Source organism: Jaculus jaculus, chromosome 4 (genome assembly GCF_020740685.1).
Source record: "Jaculus jaculus isolate mJacJac1 chromosome 4, mJacJac1.mat.Y.cur, whole genome shotgun sequence".
Taxonomy (NCBI): domain Eukaryota; kingdom Metazoa; phylum Chordata; class Mammalia; order Rodentia; family Dipodidae; genus Jaculus; species Jaculus jaculus.
Window position 1 is genome coordinate 61,567,560 of NC_059105.1, and position 13,496 is coordinate 61,581,055.

Below are 13,496 nucleotides of genomic sequence, written 5' to 3' on the forward strand. Positions count from 1 at the left end.
CTTATTCTTACATGTAACCCATTTGGAAGAGTGAAGAGAATGAAATATTAATTATGATTTCACCTAAATCAGATGGGGCACTTGCCTATCATGAGTAAGACTCCAGCTTAAATCCCTAGCAGAGACGAAAGCAGTGGCTGAATTAAAGAAGAGCAGGAGACGGAACACATCAGAGCTAAGAAAGCTATACTGAGAGCGAAGGAGCATCTAAACATTAGTTCCTGATATAAGTAACAGTTTTAGTTGAAAAGCCAACACACTTGTAAGATTAATTTTGATAAATAAGTAATCATTTATTATTAAAGGAAATGAGCAGACAGCATCAATAAGCAATTCAAACAGGAAAAAAAAAATCCCAATGAGAATATTTTAGTTTACAGTCACTAGCAGTGAGAGAAATACAGAGCTAGGCATGATGGCATGAGCCTATACATAGTACCACTGCTATGTAGGCTGTGGCTGTGGCTGAGGCTGAGGCTGAGGCAGCCTGGAAAAAACGGCAAGAGCTCCATTATTTTATCTAGAAAGAAGACAAAGGAAGGAAGGGAGGGAAGGAGGGAAAGAGGAGGGGGAGGGAAGGGAGGTGAGAAGAAGGAAAGGGAAGGGAGGGAAGGGGAGGGAGGGGAGGGGAAAATTCAACTGGCACAAAATTTTTGCAGGGCAATTTGGTTATAAGCATCCAAAGACTTTAACATATATGCTTAATGCAACAATTTGACCTCCAGAGAAAACAAAGATAAACGACCAAGAAATCGTGAAAGAAGATATTTTCTTTGTGTTCCATGACTTCAAGATCAAGAATGATTTAAGTATTTATCACATATGTAAACCAGAAAGCATAAAACATCATATGAACTCTTTAAAAATGCTTGTGCCTTCTGTATTAACTCACATTGTTGACAGCATAAAAGGCAAATTGAACATAACTAAAACCTCCGCCTGCGTTTATGGTCTGGGAGTTTTTAATTTATAATTAAAATTTTTTTTAATTAAATGCTCATTATATCATTTTTTGGTGAAGATTCAGAATTTTTGTTAAAAATGCCATGAGTTGCTAACCACTTTTTTTAACTTTTAAAAAAATATTAAAAATTTATTTGCAAGCAGAAAGACTGATATACAGAAAGAAATAGAGAGAATGGGCATGTCAGGGCCTCCAGTCACTTTATACATTTGGCTTCATATGGGTACTAGGGAATCACACTCAGGTCATTAAGTTTTACAGGCAAACACCTTAACAGTTGAGCCATATCTCCAGCCCAAGATTCAGAATTTTGAAGCTAATTTTATTGCCAGAAATTTTAGTTGTCTTTTTCAGGAAAAAAAAAAAAAGTACTTATTTATTTGCAAGCACAGGGAGAGGGAAGAAGGGAGGGAGATGAGGACAGAATGAGCAGAGCAGGGCCTCATGCCACAAAAACTCCAGATGCATGTGCCACTTTGTGCATCTGACTTATGGGTGCTGGGGCCAATGAGCCATCTCCCCAGTCCTCAGCTGTCTTTCTAACAATGCTTCATGGTCGACTAGTACAGCAAGGCACTCAAAAATGTCCACAGATACTGCTAATGGCCATAGGCTTCAATTCAACAGCACCAGCATAAGAAAGCAGAACCATCAATGTTCAGGAAAGCCAGCAGTAAAGAGATGTTTATCCCAATGTACATAGAAAGACTTCTGAGCCAGGCATGGTGGCTCATGCTTTTAATCCTGACCAGCATTCTGGAGACTGGAGTAGAAGGACTGCTGTAAGTTCAAAGCCAGCCTGTGCTACAGATGAGTTCCAGGTCGACCTAGGCTAGAATGAGACCCTACCTTGGAGAAAAAAAGAAAAAAAAAAGACTTCTGAGTCTCCATATTACATTAAATATTGGAACTAGATAACTATTTCAACTTTTGTCAGTTAAGTGAGAAATAAATATCATTATTTACTATATTAAGTCCACAATAAGTTTTATTAAATACTAACTTTCAAAAAATGAATGTTTTAATAAATTTTACTGTAGCCACATAGTCTAAAATACCAGCCTTACTAGAATTCTCATAACATCAATGCAAATTAAGACAGTCTAAAGGACCCAACATGTTGCAAAGAAGTTTTAAAATGAAATAATTTACTAATGCTAGAAAGCACACTCAGATGTGCAACGAATCTTTGCCTTTAAAAGTCTTCAAACAAGCCGGGCGTGGTGGCGCACGCCTTTAATCCCAGCACTCTGGAGGCAGAGGTAGGAGGATCGCAGTGAGTTCAAGGTCACCCTGAGATGACAGTTAATTCCAGGTCAGCCTGGACCAGAGTGAGACCCTACATCAAAAAAAAAAAAAAAAAAAGTCTTCAAACAAGAGGTTGGAGAGACAGCTTTGTGGTTAAGGCATTTGCCTACAAAGCTGAAGGATCCTGGTTCAATTCCCCAGGGCCTACATATGCTAGATGAACAAGGGGGGATGCATGTGTCTGGAGTTCAGATATAGTTGCTGGAGGCCCTGATGTGTTCATTCTCTCCCTCTCTCCCTCCCTCCCTCTCTCTCTCTCTCTCTCCCCCGCCCCTTTCTCTCTCTCAAATAAATAAATAAATAATGTATATTTTTTAAAGTCTTCAAACAAAAATGATTAAAATACAGGCCTTAAAGCCAGGCGTGGTAGTGCACACCTTTAATTCCAGCACTCGGGAGGCAGAGATAGGAGGATCACTATGAGTTCAAGGCCACCCTGAGACTACATAGTGAATTCCAGGTCAGCCTGGGCTAGATTGAGACCCTACCTCAAAAAAATAAAAACGAAAAAAAGAAAAAGAAAAAATACAGGCCTTAGCAGTCTGCTAAGTATCTGCTTAACTAATGATGTTCTTAAAATTACAGCAGCAGAGAAAAATTAAATGTTCTCCCTTGAAACTGAATTTACATTTATTTTAATGCAAAAAGAAAAATGTAATTAAGAAAATAGATAGAGTAACAAACATCTTCAGAGTTCACACAACATTGGCCAAAGTCTTAAATTATTGGGAGTCAACTAAAAAGAACCAATGGGGCTGAAGAGATGGCTCAGCGGTTAAGGCACTTGCTTGTAATGTCTGACAGCTAAGGTTCAATTCACCAGGACCCATGTAAAGCCAGATGCACAAAGTGGCACATGCACCTGGAGTTCATTTGCAGCGGCTAGAGGCCCTGGTGTGCCCATTCTCTTTCTCTCTCTCTCTCTTTCCCTGTGTTTGCAAATAAATAAATATTTTAAAAACCAAGTATTCATTAAATGTATCTGATATCCATATCAAAAAGAAATGATAATGAAAATGTTGTGACAGACTTGAAAAATGAAACAGGGATAATGTTAGAAACAACACTTTACTAGTTCAGGTACTATTACATTGATAGCAAGCATTCAGCACAGTCATCTGCCTGCAACCCCAACACATGGGGTGGAAGTAGGAAGACTGCCAGTTGTAGGCTAGCTTGGGTTAATTAGAAAAACTATGTTTAAAAATAACAAATTCAGGGCTGGAGAGAAGGCTTAGCTGTTAAAGCACTTGCCTGCAAAGCCAAAGAACCCAGGTTTGATTCCCCAGGACCTACATAAGCCAGATGCACAGATGCATGTGCCTGGAGTTCGTTTACAGCTACTAGAGGCCCAGGCACTCATTTCGCTCTCTCTCAATAAATAAAATATTTTTAAAAATAACAAACTCAGTTGATAAATGATTGTGGTGATCTGTTTCAGGTGTCTCCCATAAACTTAGGTGTTCTGAATGCTAGGTTCCCAGCTGACGGGAGATTTGGGAATTAAAGCCTCCTGGATGGAGTATATTGGTAGGGGCAGGTTTATGGGTATTATAACTACTTTCCCCTTGCCAGTGTTTGACACACTCTCTTGTTGATATGGCCCACCTTATGTGACATCACATAATGGCCAGGGGGTGATGTCCACCCTCTGCTCATGCCATCATTTTCCCTGCCATCATGGAGCATTCCCCTCGAGCCTGTCAGCCAAAATTAACCTCCCCCCTCCCCAGAAGCTGCTCTTGGTTAGGTGACTCCTACCAGCAATGTGAACCTGACTGCAACAATAATCTATTATTAAAATATTGAGAATAAGAAAACTAAGAACTAGGAAGTACCTACCACACACTAAAAATTGCTAATCTTTTATTTTGTGTCCTTTAATCTTTATAATAATTCTATGTAGCAAATACTATATTACAGAAAAGGAAACTGAAGTTTAGATAGATGGAACAATCTGTATAAGGTCACATAACTAATACCTGGAAAAGGTACACATGAAACCAATGATAAACAATACTTAGCAAGCGCTCATAGTGACACTACCATCACCACTCCCAGAAAACCAGCACAAAATACACTAAAACAAAATGGCACAGACTTTACACAGACATCTCATATAAGTACTTAATAGAACCATTTAAAATCAGGTTCTGTAATTGTATAGAGAAGAACTGTTCATTCAGAAAATATATGTAAAATCTCCTAAAGAAACAGAACAATGGTATATGAAAAACAGACTGAATTGATACAGTTGTAAAATAAATATTTGTACATTCCATACATTGGATACTATGGAACACAAAGCCTAAATATTAATCACTCAAGAGGGGACATACTTAAATAATGTCTACAGTTCTTTTTGATTAAAAAAAAAAATTATGAGACAGCAAGAGGGGAAGAGAGAATTGCTGTGCCAGGGCCTCTAGCCACTGCAATCAAACTCCAGATGCGTGCACCACCCTGTGTGCAAGAGCAACCTTGCATGCTTGCATCACTGTGTATCTGGATTATGTGGGACCTGGAGCATCAAACATGGGTCCTCAGGCCTCACAGGCAAGCGCCTTATCCACTAAGCTATTTCTCCAGCCCTCCATTTTAAAAATTGCTTCTACTATACATATGTAACATTGCTGTAATCAAAAGTAGTACACTTTTAGATCTAAAATACAACTCTTGGTTTTTAAAGGCTTTTAACTTTTCATCATAATCTTAACTACTATTACACAATAACCAGAAAAAAATTCACCAGGTCCTCAATATTGCCATAGATATTCTTCTTCATGCCCGATGCTCGAGTGGATATCCATCCTCCCACAGTGCTGAATTCCAGGGAATCTGGTTCGTGACCTGTACAATAGCCACTTTCTTTAAGCTGGAAATCCAAAATATAACATGTTACTAGTGATAAATGATCCCATTTCACACAACACTCAAAACACTACCTCTCACTTTAAAATTTCAGAATGTCACTGGTATTTTGATGCATTAAAACCTGTATACAAAAAGATATTGTCTATCATATTAGGCTGAACAATTTTAAGTACTTAACTAATAAAAATATTTTACAAAGTGGAAAAGTGTGGACCAAAAGACAGTTGCATTTCCCACAGGTTTAATAGACTCCTAACATTCTTTTGTTTTAAAGTCAGGTGTTCTTCCTCACACCCATGGTCTGCAAAGAGACACTTTAAATTACTTGTGGAGATCAGATTATGCCTAAGTAACTGCCAACTTCATGTAAATACTTTCAATAAATGAAGTGCTTAATCTCTTGCTCTCCCTATCCTAATATAATATGCAGCAGGTCTGCAGAAAATCTGAGCAAACTGCCTGTACTTAATTCTCTCAAGGAGTCATGCATTTTAGTGTACAGCCATCTGGCTAGGTTTCCCACATGTAATATCGTCATTTGCTTGTGATGTAGATCAGGCATTCCTGTACATTAAACAGTCACTTGTTTCTCATTTTTCTATATTAGCTTGGCTTCACCATCTGCACAGCACCTGAGGGTGAGTGGATGTCCTTTACTGCAATACCACCAAACCCATTCCACAGAAATTGTTTTGAAGTCTCAGCCATTTCCTATCAAATGGTACAGATGTCACCATCTGTATACCCACTGTCTTCTGCACTCAAGCCCATCAATCTGTGTTGACCATTCTAATAGTCAGCCAGTGAAGCAACTGCTTCTGCTATTCAAATAAACCATCCAGGGATGTACAGTAGGTCAGCCATGTTTGTATCTGTATTTAAGTGTACATGTGGTGTAAAGCCATAATAGGCGAAATGTAATTTGTTAAGATTTCCATTCCAGCAATGAATTATTTATCTTTCCTAATTTTGCTTCTAGGGAAACAATATTTGCAAGAGCATAAATTGTTGTGTAGGTTTTTAAATATCAATACATTTTCAGTTAAGAAATTAATAACCAACTACAACTAAGCAAGGTCAAAATGAAGATGAGACTTAGATTTCATCCTTTAACTCTAGCCTTAAGTATTGACATTATTTTTTCTTTAAAGACTATTACCCAATTTTATGAAATTAAGAGAAGAAAAAAACAATTATGAATCCTTAAAATATGTTACCAACTAGCAACTAATCAAAGCCAAAGGAGGGGGAGAAGTGTTTACAGTAGTGTCTTCCAGACACGAATTGGCCATGGTATTCATGATCTTAGAGTGACTGATGCTACCTACACAAGAACTGCACAATAGGAGGAAAAAAATGATGATATCAAAAGCAGATCAGTGACTGTCAGGTAAAGAGTGAGTAGGGATAAGTGAGGCTGATAAAGAGGCAAGAGGAATATTAATTCCCTAATGATGATGATTCCATGATGTATTCATAGGTTAAAATGTACAGCTTAAATGAGAGCAATTTATGATAATTTACTTACTGAACCATTAGAAAGCAAGATAAAACAAAATTATGAGGGCTGGAAAGATGGCTTAGCAGTTAAGGTACTTGCCTGTAAAGCTTAAGGACCCAAGTTCAATTCCCCAGTACCCATGTAAGCCAGATGCATAAGGTGGCACATGCATCTGGAGTTCCTAAGCAGTGGCTTGAGACCATATTGTGTCCATTCTATCTGCCTCTCTTTCAAATAAATGAATAAAATATTAAAAATAAAAATATATTAAAATCCCTGAATTAAAAAAAAAATTATGAGATTCAAAATTTGAAAAGGTTACAGAATAAGCTAACTTGGAGGAGACTACAAATTTTATCCTCTAAAAATTCAGCTTTTAAAATGTTGAGTTTGTAACACCTAATAGGTCTCTAAGTAGAGACAATATCTAGGAAGCTGGGCATGTAGTCTACAGAGCAGGAAAATCTCTGCATTGATGGTAATGAGTCTGGTAGTCATCATCATATTAAAGTCTCCTGTGCTGCATGAAGCAGATGATGCTCAATAAAACTTCTGCTGGAGGCCAGGAGGATGGCTCAGAGGATAAAGTGCTAGCCACACAAGCCAGAGTACTCGAATTTGATCCCTAGAGACAGACACACACACACACACACACACACACACACACGTGTGCACGTGCACTCCAGGGGCTGTGGCAGACTTCTGTAATCCCAGCACACTGATGTTGGCAGCATGGCCAACTGGAGACAGAATTTCTTGTAAACTCATAGCCAGTGCAGCAAAGAGAAACAGAGAATCCTGATAGAGAAACCCTGCCTCAAATAAGATGGAAAGGCAAAAGGACTAACCCAAAAGTTGTCCTCTAACCTCCACACACACATTTAAAATAATGGAATAACCATCATGGATGTAGCTAATGGCAGTCAATGACTGCTGGGGAGGAGTCATGTTCTTTAGTGGTGAAATCTCTGGAAACTGCCTACACTTCAGAAGTATGTAACCATCTATCCATGCTCATGAAAACAATCCTAATTTAACCCAGTGGGATGAACACACAGGGATGTACATTATGGATGGACACACACACACAACTTGAAAGTAGGAAGAGCAGTAACTGGGAAGAAGAGGCATATCAGGAATGGGAGGGGGGATATAAGAGAGTAATAGAGGTGAATATGACCAAAATACATTTCATGCATGTATAAATTTGTCAAAAAAGGAAATGAAAATCTAAGGTAGAAAGCAACTGAGGAAAAAAATAGTAAAAAGAATTGAAGTCCTAATTACTTTATATTATTAAATTGCTTCATCCTCACAAAAACCTTATAAAACGAGGTTATCACCATTTTACAAGTGAAGAAACTAAAGAGCTGTATTTGAGTTTACAGTAAGACCTACTTAGAAGAAACAACAAAAAGATAATGGGAGTTATGAGTGACACTGGCCCTAGGAAGAAAAATATGAGTTCATGTATCCACAGACTATTAACTAATAAAGTAGCCAAAATTTCAATAAGCTCCCAAAGAAATCTCATCCCCAGATTCATAACTGATACATTAGTGACTTTCCTTAACACTTATGTACATTAAAAGTCAATACAATTTACAACTGAAAGAAATTAGAATCTGGGGCTGGGGCTCAGCCATTAAAGGTACTTGCTTGCAAAGCCTACTAGCTTGGATTCAATTCACCAGATGCCCAAGTAAAGTTGGACAATCATTTGTTTGCAGCGGCAAGAGACCAGGGTGGGTGTGTGGGTGTGTACATGTACGTACACACCCACACACATTTTAAAGAATTAAAGTCTAATGCCCAGCTACTATACTTGTGTCATTTTTAATTTTTTTTTTTTTTTTTTTTGAGGTAGGGTCTCACTGTAGGTATGCTGACCTGGAATTCACTATGTAGTCTCAGGATAGCTTTGAACTCACAGTGATCCTCCTGCCTTTGCCTCCTGAGTGCTGGGATTAAAGGCGCACACCACCATGCCTGGCTCAGTTTTAAACTTTTATAAGAAAAAAAAAAAAAAAGCAAGACATTTTAACCTGGTCGCTTCAGCTGAAGCAGCTATTTAAAGGACTGGGAAGTTACATGAGAAAGAACTTAAACTGGGAGCAAGAGAGCTGCCAAAACTATATGATAGCCTCCTGCTGATGGGAAAAGTTCTGTATTGTAACTAGAGACATGAGCTAGTAGGAAAAATATCAGAAGCTCATACTCTAGGAAAATGTCATTTAAATTTCAAGGAAATTCATTCCTTGAATTTTAATCCTAACCTTTAAAAAAAAAAAAAAGAAAACCTGTAAAGGTTAAAATACTACATTAAAGACTATAATAAAGGATATAAAATTGGAGACATAAAAGTCTCATTCTTTGTTATTAAAGAAAATGCTATTAAGAATGTCTTTCATTCAAGCATAATAGAAGACTAATATAGGACTTTTGAGAGGCTTTTCATTAAATACAATTATTCTGACCGCCGAAGTTCATTATAAACTATAATAATTAATAAATATCCCCACATATTTAGAACCTTGACTAATTTGGATATCTCAAAAAATATGTTCATTTTATTCTGGCTCTCTACATTTTATTGCATTAAATCAAAAGTAAAACTAATTTTTTTTCAAACTATTTCAAGCAGAATTGATCACAAGTAAATTAACTTCAACATTTCAAGAAAGAAGGAAAAATAAAAATAAGACTAACATCCACATCTTTCTCTATGTTTTATTAAAGTTTCTGGGGAGACATCCTCTATAATCCAAGTACTTGGTATATCAACCAACAAATTGGACATTCTAATTTTTATTTAAAAAACTGAGCTACAATCTCGAAGAAGCTGAAGGAGCCAAATAATTTTAACAATTGCCTTCTTATTTATTAGATCCTGAGAAAGTGCTAGAAAGATTAAGAGTCACTGCTTATAGCAGTTACCTTCCCTTTGCTGCGAGAAAACATCCAACCAGAAGCAGCTCAAGGGAGAAAAAAGGGTCATTTCAGCTTACGGTTTGAACAGCAAGTTTCATCGCGGTGCGTAAAGCAAAACAGGCCTGAATAGGATGTATAGGTCATATACATCCACTTCAACGGGAAGGAAGCAGTCGGAGTGAGATAGTTTTCAGCATTCACTGAGCTGGACTAATAAACCTCTAGGTCTGTGCCAGTGATACATGGCCTCTAGGCAAGGCTCCACCAGCTGAAGACCAAAAGGTCAAACTCCTTTGGGACTTTATAAAGCTTTGTATAAACAATCTCTTCATTTTCCTGACTTCTTCCCTTACTAATACTACATTCTCATCACTCCCACCCAATATGCAAACATATTTTATAACCCTCTCCCCACACACACAATGCTTCAGGAAGGAATACTCAGTGTGTGCAGTCCTCCCAAAGCAGCTACCTTGAAAACCTCCTTTGGTTCTCCCCATCTCACCTCTCTCTCTTTTCTTTTGGCAAAGTCTCATTTTATTTATTTATTTTTAACTTTTTAAAATTAGCATGCAAAGTACTGGGCTTCATGAGGGCATTTTCATAATTACTCCACTTTGTTTTTACTCATTTCCTTACCCTGACATCTCATTTTAAGTATCAAATTCTCTGTGACACATTCTTTGGCCAAATTCTTCCCATTTGGTCTCATTTGATGACACATACACCCTGAATTTAGTCTCCACCTGGAAACTCTCACTCTAAATCAATCATTGTCTACTTACCTAACATTCTGTCCTCATAGCCACTGGAGGTTGGGAGATGACATCTTATTCACTGTGGTGTTCTTAGCACAGAAGCTCACAACAGAAGCTGAGCAACCTCACTCAGTGAACAAGTGTGTTGTGAAAGGAACTGCATGCACGCTGAGTATACAGAGGTTCCAGACTTTTAAATAAAGAACATACCTGTCTTTCCAACTCTTGTCCTGTTATTCCAGCCTCTACGTGAGCAGTCAGATTGTTCTCATCTACCCACAGAATGCGATTCTGTTGCAAAGGAAGGAACTATTAGCTACTAGCTATTGACATTTTCTTAGAAAAAAGAAAACTTCCTAACTCAAAGCAAAAGTGACAAGATCATAATAAACAAGTTTAATTCTCCAACCACCACCCAAAGGGAAAATGAGCTCCACTCATCCTTGTCTAGCCTTAGTGCCTCTTTTTAAAAGGTAAACAGTAATAGTGCACACCCATAGGATTGCTATAAGGAATAAATGAGATATTCCACATTAAAATATTTAGTATAGGAGGCTGCTATCTACACCATGATCATATGTAAAAACCAGAAAATAGAAAAGAAAAAAAAAAGCCCTGCTAAGACATCTAAATATAACAGAGACAGCATCTCTGCTTGTTTGTTTAAATCTGAAGTAGGCCCAGAAACACTATGTAGAAAACAGCACATTCCTGCCACATTCTCAAAATGAACAGAGGAACTGAACAGGGTGGGGTGGTTCACTTCTAGATTCCCAGCACTTGGGAAGTAGAGGCAGGAAGATCAGAAGTTCAAGATTATCCTCAGATACACAAAGACATAATCAGCCTGGACTACATGAGAATCCGTTTCGGGGGGGGGGGGGGGGGGAACAAGCGTGAGCTGGATAGATTGCTCCGTGGTTAGGGCGCTTGCCAGCAATGCCCAAGGACTGGAGTTCAATCCCCTAGTACCTATGTATAGCCAGCTGCAAAAAAAGTGGTGCGTCCATCTGGAGTTGCATCCATACTCATATTCTACCCATCCACCCCCACTTGCAGATACATTTTTTTTTAAACAAAAGAGCTGAATATTTTCCAGCTCAGCTCATTTTATCAAATCTCAACAAATTATCAAATGTCAACAAAAAAAATATTTCTCTAACATTCTTAGTTGACCTAATTTATATGAGTATTATCTTTATATATATATAAATATTGTCTTCTATCATTAAGAGAGCATACGGGGCTGGAAAGATGGCTTAGCAGTTAAGGCACTTGCCTGTGAAGCCTAAGGACCCAAGTTCGATTCCGCATATAGCCAGATGCACAAGGTGGCGCATGCATCTGGAGTTTGGCTGCAGTAGCTACAGGCCCTGGCATGCCCGTTCTCTCTCTCTTTTTCTCCCCTCTTCTCTCTCTCCCTCTTTCTCTCAAATAAATTTAAGATTTAAAAAAAGCTTTAAAATAAGAGCACATTTCTCATACAGAATTGTCTTCTGAATGCCACAAAACCTTTCTTTCTACTGTGATAAAGTAAATTTCTTAGCAATAGCTAATGCAAATAACTCATTAAGGAGAGAGAGGAAAGAACACAACAAATACAAAGGTAGCAAGGCCAGCCTAAGTTCCAAATGAAAAGACATACTACTAACTGCTTAGCAAGAGGATTGCCAGGAACATTAACATGTATGTGAACATATTTTTATTTTATATATATATTCCCAGAATATAAAATATGTTCTGAAGGGCTGGAGGGATGGCTTAGTGGTTAAGGCATTTGCCTACAAAGCCAAAGGACCCTGGTTCGATTACCCAGGATCCATGTTAGCCAGATGCACAAGGGGGCACACGTGTCTGGAGTTTGTCTGCAGCGACTGGAGGCCTTGGCTTACTCATTCTCTCCCTCTCTCTCTTAAATAAATAAATAAAAATAAAATATTTTAAAAATATATGTCTATAGACAGGTGTGGTGGCACTCGAGAGGTAGAGGTAGGAGGATTGCTGACAGTTCGAGGCCACCCTGAGACTAAATAGTGAATACCAGGTCAGCCTGGACCAGAGTGAGACCCTACCTGGAAAAAAAAAAAATGAATTAAAACAAAAATATATATATATATTCTGAAGACAACAGTAATTTCAATATAACTTTTTGGTCCTAGACAGATAAATATACAAAACCATATTAAACTATATTATTCAATGGCTGGGCATGGTGGCACACGCCTTTAATCTCAGCACTCAGGAGGCAGAGGTAGGAGGATCACTATGTGTTTGAGGCCAGCCTGGACTACATGTGAATTCCAGGTCAGCCTGTGCTAGAGTGAGACCCTACCTTGAAAAAAACAAAACTAAACAGAAAGACAATTAAGCTTTAGTGTTAAACGACAAATAATATGTTATCTCATTTGAATATATATATATATATATATATATATATATATATGGTGTGTGTGTGTGTGTGTGTGTGTGTGTGTATATATATATATATATATATATATATATGTATATATATACACATACACAAAAATTTACAGCCAATAGGCCTTTGTATTAACATATGTTTATATATGTGTAACTCTTAATTCTTATATTTTCCAAATATCACAAGAACACTGCAAAAGCATGCACATATATGACTTACTAAGTTCACTGCAAATCAGTTATATGCAACCTCTCTCCATCTATCATATCTGAGATGGTATTATTTTAAGACAGAGAATATACAAAGTTTCTCTCAACTCGTTAGAAACTTTACAGTTCTGTCATAGATTATATACTTAGTGTCATTATTTTACCTTGTATTACGTCATTTAATTTTTACAGTAGCCTTCTGTAGTAATTCTGTGTCTACTTTATACATTTGGAGTAAAATTTACAAGGTAAGGTAAAAAACCAGAAACTCAAACTCATGCTCAATCCACTGCAGAACTGGCTTTTTCTTGCGGGGGAGGGGTTCAATGTAGGGTTTCACTCTATCTAGCTCAGGCTGACCTGGAATTCACTATGTAGTCTCAGGGTAGCCTTGAACTCATGGTGATCCTCCTACCTCTGCCTCCCAAGCGCTGGAATTAAAAACTATTTTTTTTTTTCCAGTGCTGGGAATTGAACCTAGTATCTCACATATGTTACACAAAGGGTAAGGAAAAAGGTTGATGAGTAA

The 13,496-nt window shown here is 37.7% G+C and overlaps 1 protein-coding gene across 2 annotated transcripts in view; it reads right to left on the reverse strand.

Moving 5' to 3' along the window:
- Agps (alkylglycerone phosphate synthase) overlaps positions 1-13,496 on the reverse strand; it is a 131,257-nt gene that overhangs the window by 72,646 nt on the left and 45,115 nt on the right. For both annotated transcript variants that reach the window (XM_004660228.2, XM_045147132.1), the window contains exons 8-9: positions 10,547-10,627; positions 5,022-5,147 (exon numbers count right to left, since the gene is read on the reverse strand). In XM_004660228.2, the coding sequence (XP_004660285.2) occupies positions 5,022-5,147; positions 10,547-10,627 (207 nt within the window). The remainder of the gene's footprint in view (positions 1-5,021; positions 5,148-10,546; positions 10,628-13,496) is intronic.